Below are 19,030 nucleotides of genomic sequence, written 5' to 3' on the forward strand. Positions count from 1 at the left end.
CATCTTTTTGTTTGAGAAACACGTTCTGAGAGCTTGGTTTGGCAGACGCTTTGCTTGGTGCAGCTAACACAGCGCAGGGCAAACCACAGCCCTGAATTCAGTACACTGATAGTTGTACAGTGTGGGTAAGTAGAGGCTCCAGATGGATGCCTGCACCCATCAGGCCAGGGTGGAAAGTTGCTCTTGGGCCTTAGATGCCTATTTTAAAGTTGATACAATTTTGCGTGCAGCGGAAAGTGCTCAGAGTTCTATAAAAAGGATAAGAACTTTCATTCCCCGGTGGCTCAGACGGTAAAGCGTCTGCCTGCAGTGCGGGAGACCTGGGTTCGATCCCCGGATTGGGAAGATCCCCTGGAGAAGGAAATGGCAACCCACTCCAGTACTCCTGCCTGGAAAATTCCATGGACTGAGGAGCTTGGTAGGCTACAGTCCATGGGGTCGCAAAGAGTCGGATACGACTGAACGACTTCACTTTCTTTCAAGGACTTTCATTAAGGGTATAAGTAGGTTCTCCAAGTATTAAGTCTCCAAGTGTTAATCAAGTCCCACCCTTCAACACCTGAGGCCAATTAGAAGAATGTAGATCCTAAATCGACTGAATCACAATATCTAAGGCGGGAGGGGGTTGGGGGCAGAAGCAGGCAGTTGAATCATGAATATGCTCCCGGCCATTGTTATGTACACTTAAAACCTGAGAGCCTCTGGCCTCTCCAGCGTTTTTTTACTTGGCTTTTACCTGAAGTCGGTACTATTATCATCCATATTTTACACAGGAGGAAGTTGAGGCATAAAAAAGTTGATTAACTTGCCAAGGTAACGCGGAACTAGGGTTGGAATCTAGACCAATCTAAACGCTGCTCATAAATATCACAGTACAGTTAACTCCTCTTGTTAAATGATTCGTTGCTAATACTTCAACAAATAATGGACTTGCAGTTTGAAGATCCACTAAATTTAGTCTGGTGAACTGGGGCGATCCGCTTAAACTTTGAATTTCAAGTCTCTAGAAGGTTAAATTTGGGCCCAACCTCCCTCCCACCGCCCCCCACAAGGTGACCGGAGGGGCAGGGCGGGACAACAGGCGGGGAAGGGAGGCGATCGATGATTTGGGCGCTCCGCCCCCTGTTGGATTGGCTCGAGCCTCTCCCGCTAGGCCTGTTTTACTCCCGCGCGCTACGGGGCCTGCCCCCGCCGCCATCTTGGTCGAGGAGGGAGCGGGCCGCACGCGTGAGTAAACAGCCCGAACCGGGAAAATCGAGCTGTGGTCGCGTCCGGGTGCTGCAGGACAGCGGCGGAGACGACGCAGGCCTATCCTCGTACGTCGGGGTGAATGCTGGGGTTTCAGTGCTAGGCGGCGGGGAACCCTCAGCCTGGTCAACCTCCGCCCCCTCGCGGCGAGACGCCTCGTTCCCCGGGCTTCTCCCGCCCCCCGCTGGTCTCCTCCCCCTGTTGAAAGCTGCCCGGGAAAGTGGTGGCGGGAGCGGGCCGGGGCCGGAGCGCGGCGTGGGCCTGGGTGCGTGTTGCGGCGCTCAGGAGAAGGTTAGGCCCTTGGGTTTGTGCGCCAGGGGCCCCGGTGTGGACGCGGTGGGAGCTGTGAGGCCGCGGCGGGAGCGCGGGTCTGGGGCCCGGACTTAAGCCGGGCCGCCCGGGTCTGTTTCCATCGGTCACCGGATTGTCTCCTCTTCCGGTCCGGGCCTCAGGGTGGCCGACATGACGGCCGCGGACCAGAGCCCCCTGGCGCCGCTGTTGGAGACTTTGGAAGACCCTTCCGCCTCCGTTGGAGAGCAGACGGACGCTTACCTGACCCTGACCAGGTGAGGCCTGTTGGGGGCAGGTGGGGGTGGGGCGCCCTGGGGGGTTGTGGGGGGAAGACCGTCCGGGTGAGGCACGCCGAGCGAGTTTGTGTATTCGAGAAGCCTGGCAGCTGGCGGGGGCGACGCCGGGGTCGCTGGTTAGGCGGGGTAGGTTGGGGTGGGGGGTGCGTGCTGGGTGACTTTCCCGGTTGCAGGTGGTGCTGCCCTTAAGGTGTCTGTTTGGAATGAGGAAGCCTGCACGTGTGTCTTGTAAGAGGGGGATTAAGAAAAGTTTGGGAGGGATTTGGCCAGAGTAGTGGTTTTTCAATGTAAGCCACCTGTATGTCGGGACAGTGGGAAATCCCAGAATTGGTTTTTTAATATAGAGCAATAACTCGAGTTTTATTTAACCGCAAGTGCTTCACACTGTTTTCTCCCCTGCAGACTGTATTTTTCTGACTTATCTGTCGGTTGTTTGGAAATTGATACAAAACGATACATGTTTAGTAAGTTTTAGTAAATTTGTAACTAGGGATAGGTTTCCTTGTTTCCTCTTGAGGTAGTGAAGCTGTCAAAACGTGTACTGTGGGGATGCACAAGTTATTCTGAGGTTTATTCGCGCTGAGTTGTTTAGTCGCTAAATTGTGTCGAACTCTGCGATCCCATGGACTGTAGCCCACTCTGTCAGCCATTTGCGTAAACAATGTTCTTTCTGCTTTTAAGTCGTATGACTGGAGAAGATGGAAAAGAAATCATTGCAGAAATTGAGAAAAAACTTCCTCAGCTATTTAAAGTTTTAGAGGTATGTATCTTTGTTGTAAATAGTAAATAGTTTTTTACTTTGTGGGGGGGAAAAAGATTTTGCTAACTCAAAAACTTTGACTCTAAAATAAAATAACAGCAGGGTTATTATACTACTATTTGGGGACTTGCAATGTATCAAGTGCTGTCTAATTTTCTTGTTTTCTCTTAATCTTACCTGTCAAGCTGAGGCTCCTTTTTAATCCCCACTTTGCAGAAGAAATTGGTTTAACATGTGTAAATTTAGTTGCTGTGACCACTTGAATCCAAAACTTGCACTCTTAATAGAACAGTGCTTCTAAATGATTTTGTAGTTTTGTCTTTTATCTACTGTGTGGGTAACATTCATTTTTTTATCTTCACTCACCCTTATTTCTGCCATTCTTGCTTGGTTAAAAAACAGTTACTATGCTTATCTTGTTTGTTTGTTTATAGGGAGGTTGTGTAGTTTAGCATCAAACTGAGGACGTATATTCTTGTCCTCGTTTGAGTATACTGTGGCTTTCCTAAACACCTAACTTAATTTCCCTGTTTTTGGAATGAAGAGGTTGAACTAAATCTCCAAAGTCCCTTTGAGTTCTTATTTTTATGATCCTGTTTTTGTGCTTCTAAATGGAAGTAGTCTATCAAGATATTTATTGCACACTTAAGCATTATTTTTGGCTAAATATTGAGGCATTGGGGATACTGCCTTGCCTAACCTTAAATATTCTTAGAGCCTTCAGTTCTTGTTCATGTAAGCAGGAACTTTACTGTGTAGTAGTTCAAGACTTATCAATAAGTAAGCAATGTTAATGGTATTATCCCATTTTTCTTTGTCATTTTCCACATTCAAGTACAGTTTGATGTGATGAAGACATGTATTTGAGAGCATGTAGGAAATCATTTACATGCAATTTGAATCAAGTTGCATTGTTTGTAAATAGAGTTTGTAACTAAAATGCCTGATGAATAATTATTTAGAAGCCTGTGGGTGGTTAATGACAGGATGATCAAAAGTTGATCACACATATGCTAGCTGCTATTTAGGAGATACAGTATTAGCTCTCATAGTTTTGAATGTGTAAGACTTCATCTATTTGTGATTGTCTGAACCGATTGCCTTTATATCCCATGTATCTCAGGGTTTAGTATTTTGGATGTTTGGTCTGATTAATTAAAAGACGGGTGCTCCAAGGAAGTGTCTGTTCTTATATATGACTACTAACATTTACCATTCTTCCTGGTCAAGCATAGCAACTAGTTGAGGATTTCTTGGATATCTGATTTTAGAAGCAATGAGGAGACTTAAAGATAGATTAGTTTGGAATAGGAAATGGTACCAAGAAAGATGCAAGGTTACAAGTAAATGTAGGGTTAGGAGCAAATGGCAAGACCTTTGCCTTTGACAGGTTTGAGATTTTATAGCTTTTACATGCAGACTATGGGGTTGGGCTTTGAATTCCAAATGGTCATGGATTCAGAATCTACTGTCTGAAGTATTGAGATGACATTGAAAGCCCCTTGCACTTCAGCTACCTAGTGAACGTTACTTCTAACACCTTCTCTGTCTGTTAGAGGTGGTGTTCTATATTCTATAGCTGAATGTCAGCTTTTGCCTTTGAATCTTTGCTTACTTTATGTGAAACAGTTTTGTTCCTACTGTTACTTCCTATCTAGTGTCTTTACCATCTTCCATTTGTTGCCCCCCCCCCCCTTTTTTTTGCTTTCAGGTGTGCAGAGATGCTCTTTCTCTTTTAAGGAAAATTTTTATTTAGCTGATCTCCAAATAGTTTCCCTCTTTCTTTGTCAAGCTGTATCCATGGTCTTTTCATCTTACTCCCTTTTAATCTACTCAAGGATTTGCTGGTTTTTGCCTTTAGAATATAATTTTGTTTTTAATCGACTTTTCCATCTAAAAATTCATTTGCAGTTGTACTTATTTGTAACAAATGTGGTTTTGTTTTTGTAGACTCACATTGCCAGTCAAAACTCAGAGCTCAGTAGTGCTGCTCTACAGGCCTTGGGGTTTTGCTTATATAATCCCAAAATTGCCTCTGGATTATCAGGTAAGTTTGTTGTGATGGAATATTTTTAGAGTTTATAGTTTGATACTGTTAAAAGTACTGCTACTTCTCAATTTCACAACCTGTAGTTTAGAGTTTGCTTTTGAGAATGAGTCTGTAGATTACATCATTAGATTATATCATCGTAGTAAAGTTTCTTAGACATAGCTCTAGCTTTGATAACTATATAATTTGCTCTAAAAGAAAATACAGAAAGCCTATTTTAAAATGTTGAGAAAATCATCTTTTATAATAAACATACCTGCTTTGAAAGTTTATAATTAGATGGAATTAATTGGGGAGGTAGATGGGTCATTTATTTTATACAAGCATGTGTTAAGGAATTTGCTGTTAGAAAAGTTCTTTTACATAGTGGTAAATCAGATAATTTGGAGCTAAAAGTAGTAATGAAAGCCCAGGATCTGATGCTCTTCTGAGTTTTCTAGCATCCTTGACCCTCTGCGTCCTTGGATGCAGAACTCATGAATATGGAGATCTCAGTACTACACCATTTCATGTAAGGGACTTGAGCATCTCCTGGTTTTTTATATTCATCAGGGGAAGTCCTAGAAGCAATCCCCCATGGATATCAGGAGGACTGTAGTCCTAATTGTTGCTCTGTAAGTGGCTTGTCATAGTGTAGGTGTGGGGATGATCTTTAGAGATGGGTAATTAGGAATAGGGAATAAAGATTTCAGAGAGTTGTTACCATCTTTTTTTCTGAGCAAAAAGTTTCCACTTATTTAATATATAGAAATGTTAGCAATCTGAAGTAGGAGTTGTTCATTTTGTAGCAGAGATACAGGATTTATAACATCTTGCCAAAATTGACTCATATGTTCAAACCTAATCAGCCGCTCAGTCGTGTCCGACTCTTTGTGACCCAATGGAATTGCAGCACACCAGGCTTCCCTGTCCATCGCCAACTCCCACAGCTTGCTCAAACTCATGTCCATCAAGTCGGTGATGCCATCCAACCATCTCATCCTCTGTCATCCCCTTTTCCTGCCTTCAGTCTTTCCCAGCATCAGGGTCTCTTCAAATGAGTCAGTTCTTCACATCAGGTGGCCAAAGGGTTGGAGTTTCAGCTTCAGCATCAGTCCTTCCAATGAATATTCAAGACTGATTTCCCTTAGGATTGACTGGTTGGATCTCCTTGCAGACCAAGGGACCCGCAAGAATCTTCCCCAACACCACAGTTCGAAAGGATCAAACCTTATAATAAGATCCTATAGAAATATTTTAGTTGAAAAATTATTGATTTCAAGTCTACCATCTGTTTGCACTGAGTATGCCTTCTCTCTGACCTGAATTTTGTGTTTTGGGAAAAAGTTCAATTATTAGCATAGGTTTTCTGGTTCTTTTCTCTGGATATGCATTTAATTTTATTGACAGTGATTTTTATCTATTATGTTAGGGATTTAAAAGGATGTAAAAGATTTTACATAATTAAAATGTTTTTCTGCTTGTTTTTCAGAGATAGATATTCAAGAACTGCTTTCAAAACTGAATGATATTGTTAAAAGTTCAGATAAAAATGTACGTACTAGGGCACTTTGGGTGATATCCAAGCAGACATTTCCCACTGAAGTTGTTGGCAAAGTAGTGAGTATAGTTTTTGTATATGTCTTCTTAACTACATGCCAGTTAAAAAATTGAGGCTTACTCGATTTGTATTTATTTCTGTCTTTCAGGTATCTAGTATAATTGACTCATTAGAAATAGTATTTAATAGAGGAGAGATGCATTCTGCTGTTGTGGATTATGAAGCATTAAATGTCATCATAAGGTATGAGTTTGGATACCATGCAAATTAGAATAGTTCTAGTAATTTAGAATTGAAGGAGTAATCTTTTGGGACTTGAATTTGAGTTAGATATTGAAAGAAGGAAATGTCTTCTAGACTAAAAGTCTCAAAGTAATAGGAGGAGGAAAGTAGATGTGCATTAAGTTACTAGGTTTCTTTATTTTTACTGAAATAGTCTTAAAAATATCTCTCTTAAAGCTTTTGCAGAAGTTTAAAAAATAGAGACTTCTAAGTTGGCTGTAGCAGGTAATTTGAAAGTGAAAGTGTTAGTTGCTGAGTCGTGTCTGACTCTTTGTGACCATATGGACTGTAGTCTGCCAGACTCTTCTGTCCATTGGATTTTCCAGGCAAGAATACTGGAGTGGGTTGCCATCCCCCTTGCCAGGAGATCTTCCTGACCTGGGGATGGAACCCGGGTCTCCTGCACTGCGGGCAGATTCTTTACCATCTAAGCCACCAGGGAACCCTGTATCAGGTATTTAGGAAAGCATTAAAACAATTTCTAACAGCGCATGAGGGGAACAGGAAAACCTATCTTCTTCCTATCCATCCTTGCTTTACATAATGGATATGCTGACAACACAAACTACTGATGTGCTTTGTCTTGTTTTTCATTCTTTAGTTGAAACTGTTCTTTAGTTGTTGAGCTATATGCTTTAACTATATTCTGATGCCCTGATTGATGTTCACAGTATATCATGGTTCTCTAGCTGTTCTCTCCTGTAAGAATATAATTTGTGTAAAAATAATTATTAAAAGTTTTTTAATCTGAAGAAAGATGATGTGTTTTCATTGTTTGAAAAATCTATTAAAATAGGGAAGTCTACAAATTAAGTTATGTTAGATCTATTTTTGTGTGTATATATTGTAGATAATATTCTAAAATAAATGGACCATACTGTGCGTATTTCTGTGTACTGTTTACTCTCCTGGTAGCTTAGACATAAAGGTAGTTTAGAAATAAAACTACTTAAACTAATTTAGTCATTGATTTCTCTGTTACAGACTAATTGAACAAGCCCCAGTTCAAATGGGAGAAGAGTCAGTTAGGTGGGCAAAATTGGTCATACCTTTAGTGGTTCATTCAGCCCAAAAAGTACATTTGCGGGGAGCCAGTGCTTTAGAGATGGGAATGCCTTTGTTGCTTCAGAAACAACAAGAAATAGCATCTATCACAGAGCAGCTTATGACTACCGTAAGTAACACTTAAAGGATTTTTTTGGATATTGCACTGTGAGGATACTCGTATTAGTGAAATTGCACTATGATGTAGGAAGTTCCTCTTTGAATTAAAAGTAAGAATTGCTTGAATTAATGTCACACAGTTCTAATTACGGTAAGGAAAGGAACTGTCTATTCAGTGTTAACTGCAATCCAGGCATTTTATTTCATCCCTAAAGAATGAAGAAATTGCATTTTTGGAAAAGGGAGAGCATTATCTATCTGATTCATCACTATCTGTAGTAGCTATCCCAGTAGCTGCAGATTAAGGCATACAAGTGCATGTAGTGTGTACAATTTCCTAAAGTTATTATTTGCCCAAAGTTTTAGGTTTTTCAGCCTTTCTTATAACATTTATTGAGTACCTGTTACATACTGGACATTGTTTTAGGTACTGTGTATAAAACAGTGAACAAAAGCAATTTGTTGTGGAGCTTATTTTCTAGTGGGAGCAATAATAGAGTATGTAATTCATTTAGTAAAGAGATTATGGGAAACAACGGGGACGGGATGAAAGTGCTTTCCAAGAGGAAGGGTGATGTGGTCAAGGAAGGAAAAAGAATAGGTGATGTGAAGGTAATATAGGAGTTAGCTAATTGAATAAGGAGTAAACTTATTCATTCAAGTTAGGAGGAACCGTGGTAGCAAAAGGCCTTGTTCTGATATGCTAGGTTGTGTTTGTCAAACACTGGGCAGTATGATAGAGCGAATGAGGATGAGAGGGTAGAAGATGATGTCAGAAACAGGGCCAAGCCACATAGGACCTTGGAGACCATTGTAAGAATTTGGCTTTTATTGCTTTATTGCTTGGTTTTAAAGCATCTGGATTATATTGAAAACCATATTTGGAGGTTTTGAGTCTATGAGTGATACACATACAAACTTGGCTTTTAAGGGGATCCCTCTGCCTATGTTGAGGAAAAAATTCTAGGCAGGGGTTGCATAGGAGTAGGGAACCTAGTTGGGAGGTAATACAGTAATCGAGGCAGAGGGAGAGATTTCCACATTCTAAAACCTGGGGTTTTGTTTGTTTTTTAAAATTCAGGATTCCTCATGGTAATGCCTGAGTTAAAAGTAACTCCAATGTTTTTGTGAGATTTTTAACTCTGATAAATTTATTAATTTTTTAAGAGCTTATATAGGCAGTCCTTGAACAGCTCAGGTTTAACCCATGTATAGTTTATAGTTGACCCTCTGTATTCATGGTTCCTCTGTGCCTTTGGATTCAACCAACCACGGACTGTAGTACTGTGGTATTTACTGCTGAAAAATATCCAAGTGTAAGTGAACCACACAGTTAATAACACTTTATTCAAGTGTCCACTGTATAAAATTCTTAATAATAAATTTGAACTCAAATTTTCTCAGATGTATTACCCATGAAACTATTAATGTATTTTTTAAGTTAATACAGAAGTTAAAACATTATCATTTGAACTCTAATGATATGCATGAAGTTTTTAGGGGAAAGTATATTGGTAGGGGAAAAGAAAGCTATATTGATGGATGGAAGAATGGCCGGATAGGTGATAAGACAAGCATAATAAAATATTAGTGGTCTTTATACTTGGACATTTACTATAAACTGTCAGCTTTGCTATATGTGTGAAACTTCCTGATAAAATATTGGGAAAAGTTACTTGGCTGAGACAATCAATTTAATACTGCATTCTTTTCAGGAGTCTTTTGGTAAATATTTTTGCTTTTGTTTTCAGAAATTACTTTCAGAACTCCAGAAACTATTTATGAGTAAAAATGAGACTTACGTGTTAAAATTATGGCCTTTATTTGTCAAACTTCTTGGGAAGGTAAGTTCACAGTTAAGGTTTTTATACACACCAGACCTTTTATTTTCTTAACTTTGCATAGTATAGTTGGTTCTCATTATTCATGTGTGCCATATGAATGAACATTGACCTACTTACTAAAATTTGTAAACCCAGTGTCAGTATTTGTGCTGCCTTTGCAGTCAATTGTAGACATGTAGAGTGGCAACAAATTTGAGTCTCAGAGTATACATGTTCCAGTCTGAGGTTGAGCCAGGGTTATGTTCTGCTTTTTTTGCTTTAATTCTTGATGTCCTTTAAACAGATGTCCATTTCGTGATACATCTGGTGCCACATTTTTCACGTTTTGCACTTTTTCTTGGAGATTTCAGTTTTCAGTGGCCTCCGAGTGTAGTGCCGAGTGCTGTCTGGTTGCTAAGCAGGGAAGTCTGTTGTGCGCCTCAGGAGGAAAGGCGTGAGTTGTGGTGCTGTCTGCTGTGAGCTCAGTGTTCGTGAGTCAGACTGTATGTATTAAATAAGTTGTCTTTAAACCACACACACATGAAGCAAGATTGTGTGTCAGATGGTTGGTGAAAATGTGATCAGAGGCCTGAAGGAACCTAATCCTGCATTTTCCCTAGAAGCCATGGCACAGAATTTGCTAATACAGTATCAAGGCAACTTTATAGAACATAACTGGTGAATAATGAGAATTGACTGTATATTCTTTCTCTAAGCCTGGTGTTAAGGGGGAAGTTGATTTTTTTTTTTTATTGTGATAGCATAATATTTATCATAACCATCCTGAGGTATACAGTTTAGTGATATTAAAAGCATTTACAGTTGTGTTAACATCGCCACTGTCTATACCAAGAACTTCTTTGCCATCCCCAACAAAAACTGTACATGTTAAATAAGCAGTGGCTCCCGCTGCCCCTCTTCCTGCAGCCCCTCATAACCTCTATTCTGCTTTTTCTCTGAATTTATTTGCTAATTCATAAGTTTTGATCTTGGTTCCATTTTGAGTTTATTTTTGTATGTAGAATAAGACAAGGATCCAGTTTCATTTTCTTGCAGGTGAATAATTCCAAGCACCATTTGTTAAAAAGACTGTTCTTATTGAATGGTCTTGGCATTCTTATTGCTAATTAGTTAACAGTATGTGTGAGAGTGTTTTTGGAATCCCTCTTCCATTGGTCTGTTATGTTTCTCCTTATGCCATTACCATAGCTTTATTTTTGGTGGCTGCATCACATGGCATGAGAGATCTTAATTCCCCAATCAGGGGTCAGACTCATGGCCACTGATTTGGAAGCATAGTGTCCTAACCACTGGACTGCCAGGGAAGTCCTCACTACCATACGCTTTAATTACTGTAGTGTTGTAGTAGGTTTGGAAGTCAAGGGAGTGAGTCTTCCAACTTCATAATGTTTTTTTCCAAAATTGTTTTGGCTAAGTGGGATTCTTTCATAATGAATTTTTGAGGGTAAGCTTTTATTTCTTAGTTGGAAAAGGCCTTTGGAATTTTGATAGAAATTGCATTGGACTTGTAGATTAGTTTGGATAATACTGCTGTTACAATGATACTAAATCTTCCTATTTATGAACAGGGAATGGTTTTCCATTTATTTAGGTCTTTTCAAATTTCAACAATACTTTGTAGCCTTTAGTTTTAAGTCTTTCATCTCTGATTAAATGTATTTCTAAGTATTTTAATTCTTTTAGTTGCTGTTATAAATGGAATTGCTTTCCTAATTTGCTTTTTAGATTGTTCATTGCTTTTGTGTAGAAACACAACTGATTTTTGAGTGTTGGTCTAGTACTCTGTACAGAGGGCCTGGCAGGCTACAGTCATAAGAGAGTCACATGAGACTTGGTGACTAAACAACAACTTGTACTCTGCAACATTGCTGGAAGTATTTTATTAGCTCTAGCGGCTTTCTTAAGAGTTTTTGTGAATTTCTAAGCCAGTTTTTTATTTATACCCTGTTCATATTATGTGTGGATTATAATCACTTGTGACTGTTAATATTCTATCCTGTGTATTTTTTATTGGGATGCATTAGACAAATGAATGTTAATAGTGCCTATAATTGTTTCAGGCAAGTAAAAAACTTCTTAATGATTTTTCCTTTTTAGACCTTGCATCGAAGTGGGAGTTTCATCAATTCTCTATTACAGCTGGAAGAACTGGGATTTCGTAGTGGAGCACCCATGATTAAAAAAATAGCTTTTATTGCTTGGAAGAGTTTAATAGATAATTTTGCTTTAAATCCAGGTAAGTAATATTTTAAGATTGATTTTTGTTATGAGTTTTATTTAAGATGAAAAAGCTTTTATGGTTTTTTTTTTTTGGACTTCATTGAGTATTTTAGGGGAATAAATTTGTAGCTAACAATAGAATTTGTAAAGGCCAGGCATTATTGAAAATCACAGGTATAAAATTTACACTATTTGAAAAACTGAACAAAGTGACACGCCATTTGTGGTTTTCTTAGTACAGTCCAGCACTTTTTTGAGCACTTATGTACTTCTCGGTAATCATAATAGACCTCAGATGGTAAGTATTAACACTTTAGAACGATTAAGTGTTATCAGAAGTCACACAGCCAGTAGACTACAGCAAACAGCTGTGATTGCTGTGTAATACAAGTGTGACAGAGGAACTTTTTTTCAGGACCTTTAAGAATAGCACCTAATGGTGGGTTAACATTAATATATAGGAGTGATTCCTTTTGATGTTTCTTACCCTTATCTTTTTGTTGTCCATTGGAAGTGTTTAATATATGTATGAGAAAGTATTTTGCCCATAAGTGAGAAGTATGAGTCTACCTACTTAACTAGTTAATCTTAGATATAATTGATAGTTTATAAGATATGTTAAGTAATGTTGATTTCATCCTGTTTTCCCTTGCAAAGACCATTAGTAATCCTTCTTTCCTTTTAAAATGTGTTTCATAATTATTTGCATTAACTACAACTACTTTTATTGAAAATATTGGGAGGCATATATTTTAATTGGAAATGTCACCTTTGTTGATAAGCTCTCAGTGTGAGGTATTGTATTGTTGGGGATTAAATCTACTGAAATTATAGATCTTTGAGTTAAAGAATAAAATGGGAGTGACTTAAAGAAGATCAATAAAATGCTATCTGATTTGAAATAGGTCAAGATCTAGAGAGTCTGACTGATACTGTGTATTCATGAATTCATTAAGGCATCAGATGCTTGTTGTCATTGTCAATATGCCTTTGTTGCACCCTATAGGAAGGAGGGAAGGCAGAAGGGGCAAAAATAAACTTCCCAGAGAGTCAACAATCTGTAAACAACGTTTCAGAAATTCCACATACACTTCTGCTTAAATCTCACTGGGACAGTAGCTAAATGGGAGACTAGATAAAGTAGTTTAAAAGTAGACACCTAATTCTAAATGAATGTGAATATTTAGATTTCCAAAGTCTCATGGCACCAACAGTTAAAATGTTTGATGAAAGAAATAACTAGTAGATTTTTTGAGATTTCCCTAGTGGTCTAGGGATTAAGACTTTGCCTTCCAATGTAGGAGATGCAGGTTTGATCCCTGGCGGGGAGCTAAGATGCCACATGCCTCGTGGCCAAAAAAAAAAAAAAAACCCAAACATAGAAGCAGTGTTGTAAAAAAAAAAAAAAAAATTCAATAAAAACTAGTAAATTTTTTAAATGACAGCCTTTTTTGAGGTAAAAAATGTGCTCTATTTTGTGATCTATAAAATGGGGATGATGAGAACACTCAAGCAGTTAGAGTTACTGAACATTTTAGCATTTAGACTGGGCAATTTGTTGTGAAGAACTGCCCTGTGTGTCAGTGGGAGTTCAGCAGCATTCCTGGATGCAGCCCACTAGATACTGTAGCTCTCTATCCCCACCTCCCAGTTGTAACAACCAAAAATACTGCAGACATTGCTGAATGGTGGGAAAATCAGCCCTGGCAGAGGGTATCTAATAAATATTACTTTTTTTTTTTTTTTTAATAAGTCTTATTAAGTATTGTGACCTAACTGTACTAGAGTTTGTCAGCATGAAAATTTTGGGGAGAACAGGAGTAGCTACTGAATTAAATTTTTTTTTAATTCTCTTGCTAAAGTAAAAGACTATTGCATGCTGTCATTCTTAAAATTTAATCTTTAGCTCTTCAGTGTTTTTACTTGGGTGCTTATTTTCTTTTCTTTCAAGAAATACTGTGTAGTGCAAAAAGACTGAAGTTGTTGATGCAACCTTTGAGTTCTATTCATGTGAGAACAGAAACTCTAGCGCTGACAAAACTAGAAGTCTGGTGGTATTTGTTGATGAGACTAGGACCTCATCTTCCTGCTAATTTTGAACAGGTAACATTACAGTGTTGATTATGATACTTGATGTGTGTTTTTTTTAATAGTATGTCCTTACAATCTTACCAATCTAACTTTCAGTGCTTAGCAGACCAGCGGACCATGTTATATATAAAAAATGTTTTTCACCCTGACACAGAACTTGAGGTCATTTTCCTTAAAGGATATTCTCCCGTTGTCTGAAATGGACCTCTACAACCTTTTTAATCAAAACACTCACATGTCTTTTCTTATTCTAGAGGCATTATGAAAGATTTTTTAAAGGAATTGCATATGACTTGGAATATAATTGAGGATAGAGTCAGCATTACTGAAATAGAAATCATGTGCTACACTGGGTAGATGATACAAAGTTGGAGTAATTCTAATTTTAAAATCTCTTTCTAGGCTGTGTAGTGATAACCAATCATTTAATACCCTTGTAGCTTTTCATTGTTACACATGAAATTACTCCTTTAGATTTTGATATCCTTGCTGGCTGAACTGAAGTTATTTTGTCTAAGTACAAAAGGGTAGCTCTGATAACTACTCTTATTTATTTTAATTAATTTATATTTTAATAATTTTTATTTTTGGCTGTGCTGGATTTTTGTTGCTTTCCATGGGCTTTCTCTAGTTGCAACAAGTGGGGGCTACTCTTTGGTGCGTGGACTTTGCATTGCAGAGGCCTCTCGTTGCAGAACACAGGCTCTAGACTAGTTAGTTGCAGTTCATGGGCTCTAGGTAGTTGCAGCTCATGGGCTCTAGAGCCACAGGGGCAGTAATTGTGGTACATGGGCTCAGTTACTCCACAGTATGTGGAATCTTCCTGGACCAAGGATTGAACCCATGTCCCCTTCTTTGGGGACAGATTCTTATCCACTCTGCCACCATAAAAGTCCTTAATTTATTTTTTATTAAAATGTAGTTGATTTACATGTATTAGTTTCTGGTGTACAGCAAAGTGATTTAGTTACATACGTATTTTTCATATTTTCCATTATTACAGGATACTGAATATATTTCCCTGTGCTCTACAGTAGGACCATGTAGTGTTTAGCCATCCTACATTTAAGAGTTTGCATCTGCTAACCACGTTCCCTGTCCAGTCCTCCCCCACCTGCCCTCCCCCTTGGCAACCACGAGTCTGTTCTCTGTGTCTGTGAGTCTGTTTTGAAAATAAGTTCATTTGTGTCATTTTAATTCCACATATAGGTGATACCATGTGGTATTTGTCTCTTTTTGACTTATTTCAGTTGATATGATAATCTGTTGGTCCATCCATGTTGCTGCAGATGCTACTATATTTCTTTATTTTATGACTGAGTAGTAGTCTGTTGTATACATGTTTTTTAATGCATTCATCTGTTGATGGACATTTACCTTGCTTCCATGTCCTAGCTATTTATTACACATAGTGCTGCTGTGAACATAGGGGTGCATGTGTATTTTCAAAGTATAGAGTTTTGTCCAGATAGGTGCCCAGAAATGGAGTTACTGAATCAGATGGCAACTCTATTTTTAGTTATTTGAGGAAACTTCATAGTGTTTTCTGTAGTGGCTGTACAATTTACATTCCCACCAACATTGTAGGAGGGTTTCCTTTTCTCCACACCCTCCAACATTTGTTATTTGTAGAGTTTTTAATGATGGCCATTCTGACTAATGTGAGATGGTATCTCCTTATAGTTTTGATTTGCACTTCTCTAATACAATTAATGAAATTGAGCATCTTTTCATGGGCCTATAGACATGGAAAAGTGTCTGTTTAGGTCTTCTGTCCATTTCGATTGGGTTTTCATTACTGAGTTGTGTGGGCTGTTCATACATTTTGGAAATTAAACCTTTGTTGATTACATCACTTGCAGATATTTTCTCCCAGTTGGTAAATTGTCTTTTCATTTTGTTATGCCTTCCTTTACTATTCTGAGGCTTTACTGTACTGAGTACGTTTAATTAGGTCCCATCTGGGTGTTTGTTTTTTTTCTGCTTTTATTTCTGTTGCCTTGGGAGACTCACCTAAGAAAACATTACTATAATTTATGTCAGCAAGTATTTTGCCTATGTTACTTTCTAGGAATTTTATGGTGTCCTGTCTTATATTTAAGTATTTAAGCCACATTGAATTTATTTTTGTGTATGGTGAAAGGGAGTGTTCTACTTCATTGATGTACATGCAGCTGTCCAACATTCCCAACAGCACTTGCTAAACAGACTGTCTTTTCACCATTGTATATTCTTACTTTTCTTTGTCAAAGATTGATTGACCACAGGGTTTATTTTTGGGCTGTCTATTCTGTTCCATTGATCCATATATCTGTTCCTGTGCCAGTTATCATGCTGTTTTGATTACTGTAGCTTTGTAGTAGTCTGGGAAGGCTATACTCCTGTGTTATTCTTTCTCCTCAGGATTGCTTTGGCAATTCTGGGATGGTTCCATATGGCTAATTTAATAGCAGTCCCATTAAGTTGCTTTGGGTAGTATGGCTATTTTAACAATATTCTTTCAGTGCAAGAGCATGGGATATCTTCTGATTTCTTTTTTTTTTTTTTTTTGTCTTTATAATTTTTAATTATTTTTGGCTGTATTGGTTCTTCATTACTTTGCTCGGCCTTTCTCTAGTTTTGAGGAGCGGTGGCTACTCTTTGTTGCGGTGCACGGGCTTCTCATTGCGATGGTTGCAGAGCACAGACTGGCGTGGGACTCGGTAGTTGGAGCACTTGAGCTCTAGAGCACAGGCTCAGTAATTGTGCATGGACCTTCCCATTTCTTTAAATCATCTTCAGTTTCCTTTATTAATGTTGAGGAACATTAATAAATGTTCCTCATGCTAAGTTCTCAGCATGTAAGAATTTTACTTCCTTGATCAAGGGTATTCCTAAGTATTTTTTATGATTTTAAAAGGGATTTTTTACTTTCTGTTTCTGATGATATTACTGTACAAAAGTGTAACAGATTGCTGTTTGTTAACTTGGAATTGTGCATACCTTGCTGAATTCGTTTATCATTTCTTCCTCAAGTATACTTGGGTTTTTTTAGCAAGTTCTTTTTAAATGCTTAATTGCTTACTATATCGAAGTTTTTAAATTTGTTTAAGCATGAACTGATTAAAATTGGGCATTGATTGTCAGCATGCAAGGATCATAATTTTTCCAAATTCTACCATTATTAGTTCCTAGTTGGCTACATGTGCTCAGTCATCTATGACTCTTTTTGACCCCATGGACTGTAACTCTCCAGGCTCTTCTGTCCATGTGTTGCCATTTCCTTTTCCAGGGGATCTTCCTGACCGAGGGATTGAACCCCCATCTCTTGCTTCTCCTTCATTGCCAGGAGGATTCTTTACCACTGCACCACCTGGGATGCCCTCCTTGTAGGCTAATCTTACCCAATTGTCCCATCCATTCCTTGGCATAATCTACTTACTGGCTAGATTTGACAGGTCTTGGAATAATCTTAGAAATGAGCTTGAAGTTGTCTTAGTTCATATTTTTTAAGGTGTTTTTTTAAAAAGCTTAAAATGGTCTTATCTGCCAGTAATATTAAAACTCATGTATATGTTATTTGTAAAAGCTCTTTACATGTATAGTTTTCCATCTGGAATGTAGAGCTGAAATTTATAAATAATATATATTTAGGGCAAATAAAATTATAATACGATTTTTCACTTTTCCAGATTTCAGTTACTACCTTGCGCATCAAGGCTGATAAAATTTCAGCATACCAAGACAATTGATACTGCTTCTTAAGGAAATTTAACTGTATTTTGTAAGACTTTTTAAAAAAATGACATTTATGCAGTTTACAGATACAGTTCCCTCTGTCTCTTTTTTTCTTAATCCCAATAGGTTTGTGTGCCTCTGATTCAAAGCACAATAAGCATTGATTCTAATGTTTCACCTCAGGGGAGTTCATCTCGTGTAGCTACTACTCCAGGTTTAAACCCTATGACCCCAGTACACAAAGGTAAGAGGTAGACCTACTTGTTGCTGGTTTTTTTCCTGTATTTTTTTAAGACTTTGAATCAAGTTTTTGTTCCATGTAATTTACATAAAATTAATCACATAATTTTGGCTCTCATGTCACAAAATTGTTTTGATTGTTTTCTGTATGTGTTAGGACTTCCCTGGTGACTCAGGTGGTGAAGAATCCAGTTACTGTCTACTGCTGTCGTTGCATTAGTATAGTTGGATAAGATCAACTTTTTCCCATGATATTATGTGAAGTGCATTAGATCCTTAGGTTTGTTTAGAATCTTAGAGTTATTATTAAAAGTAGCAGGTCTATTCTGAGTCAAATTTTATATTTTTAGAAATGCCTGCATATTACTATTTTAAGGTATAGGTAAATGCCTGAGATTTATTTTCATTTAAATGGTGTATGACGCTCACCTTTTATGTGTGTGTGTGTATAAGACTCTAATTTTGTTCTTCTTAACTTGGTATGTTTAGTTTTGTTCTGGGGCTGTGGCTTCCTTGACCAGGGATCGAACCTGCACTCTGCTAGGGTACAGAGTCTATAATCAATTGGACCACTGGGGAAGTCCTTAGTAAGATTAGTATTAGTAACTCTGATATGGGCTTTAAACAAAAACTCTTCAACTTTTATTTGAGAAACAGATTATTTAGTCTTAAAGGTACATTGCATTGAAATGAAGTAAACAAAATATATTTGTGTAACTAATCATACATAACTTAGCTGTTTTGTTTTTTGAAGGTGCTTCTCCATATGGAACTCCCGTAACCCCTCGGATGAACTTGAATTCAAATTTTGGAATGGCCACAATCCCCTCTATACAACTTTTGGGGCTTGAAATGTTGCTTCATTTTTTGTTGGGTCCAGAAGTTGTGAGTTTTGCTAAGCAAAACAAACTTATACTGAGCCTAGGTATTTAATTTTTAAAAAATAATTTCAATTATTAAAACAATTCAGAACACTGTAAATTGGGGTGAAGAAATTTTATGTCTTGATACAAAACATAGCAGACCACCTAACATTTTATATTGGGAAATTTATTTCATAAAGCTTTGGTTTTGAATAACTGTCTTTTTTTTTCTCTTTTAGAGCCACTTGAACATCCATTAATCAGCAGCTCTTCTTTTTTTTCCAAACACTCAAATACACTTATCACTGCTGTTCATGATAGCTTTGTTGCAGTTGGAAAAGATGCTTCTGGTGAATATTTAAGAGATTTTTATTGCTGAAACCCGTGTTTAAAAAGAAACTAGTAAATATTTATATGGTGCCAC

General features: G+C 37.9%; 1 protein-coding gene across 6 annotated transcripts in view; it reads left to right on the forward strand.

Moving 5' to 3' along the window:
• Positions 1-1,163: 1,163 nt before the first annotated feature.
• RIF1 (replication timing regulatory factor 1) overlaps positions 1,164-19,030 on the forward strand; it is a 59,186-nt gene continuing 41,319 nt past the window's right edge. For 4 of the 6 annotated variants that reach the window (XM_043487975.1, XM_043487979.1, XM_043487980.1 and 1 more), the window contains exons 1-13: positions 1,164-1,316; positions 1,701-1,814; positions 2,517-2,595; positions 4,546-4,642; positions 6,117-6,244; positions 6,334-6,428; positions 7,452-7,641; positions 9,383-9,475; positions 11,573-11,711; positions 13,647-13,798; positions 17,630-17,747; positions 18,498-18,668; positions 18,846-18,956. In XM_043487975.1, coding sequence (XP_043343910.1) covers positions 1,711-1,814; positions 2,517-2,595; positions 4,546-4,642; positions 6,117-6,244; positions 6,334-6,428; positions 7,452-7,641; positions 9,383-9,475; positions 11,573-11,711; positions 13,647-13,798; positions 17,630-17,747; positions 18,498-18,668; positions 18,846-18,956 — 1,477 coding nt within the window. In that variant the 5' untranslated portion in view covers positions 1,164-1,316; positions 1,701-1,710. Of the gene's footprint in view, positions 1,317-1,391; positions 1,540-1,700; positions 1,815-2,516; positions 2,596-4,545; positions 4,643-6,116; positions 6,245-6,333; positions 6,429-7,451; positions 7,642-9,382; positions 9,476-11,572; positions 11,712-13,646; positions 13,799-17,629; positions 17,748-18,497; positions 18,669-18,845; positions 18,957-19,030 lie in introns of those variants that run through there. The other 2 variants (XM_043487977.1, XM_043487976.1) reach the window with 2 other exon arrangements.

This window comes from Cervus canadensis, chromosome 15, assembly GCF_019320065.1.
Source record: "Cervus canadensis isolate Bull #8, Minnesota chromosome 15, ASM1932006v1, whole genome shotgun sequence".
Classification (NCBI taxonomy): domain Eukaryota; kingdom Metazoa; phylum Chordata; class Mammalia; order Artiodactyla; family Cervidae; genus Cervus; species Cervus canadensis.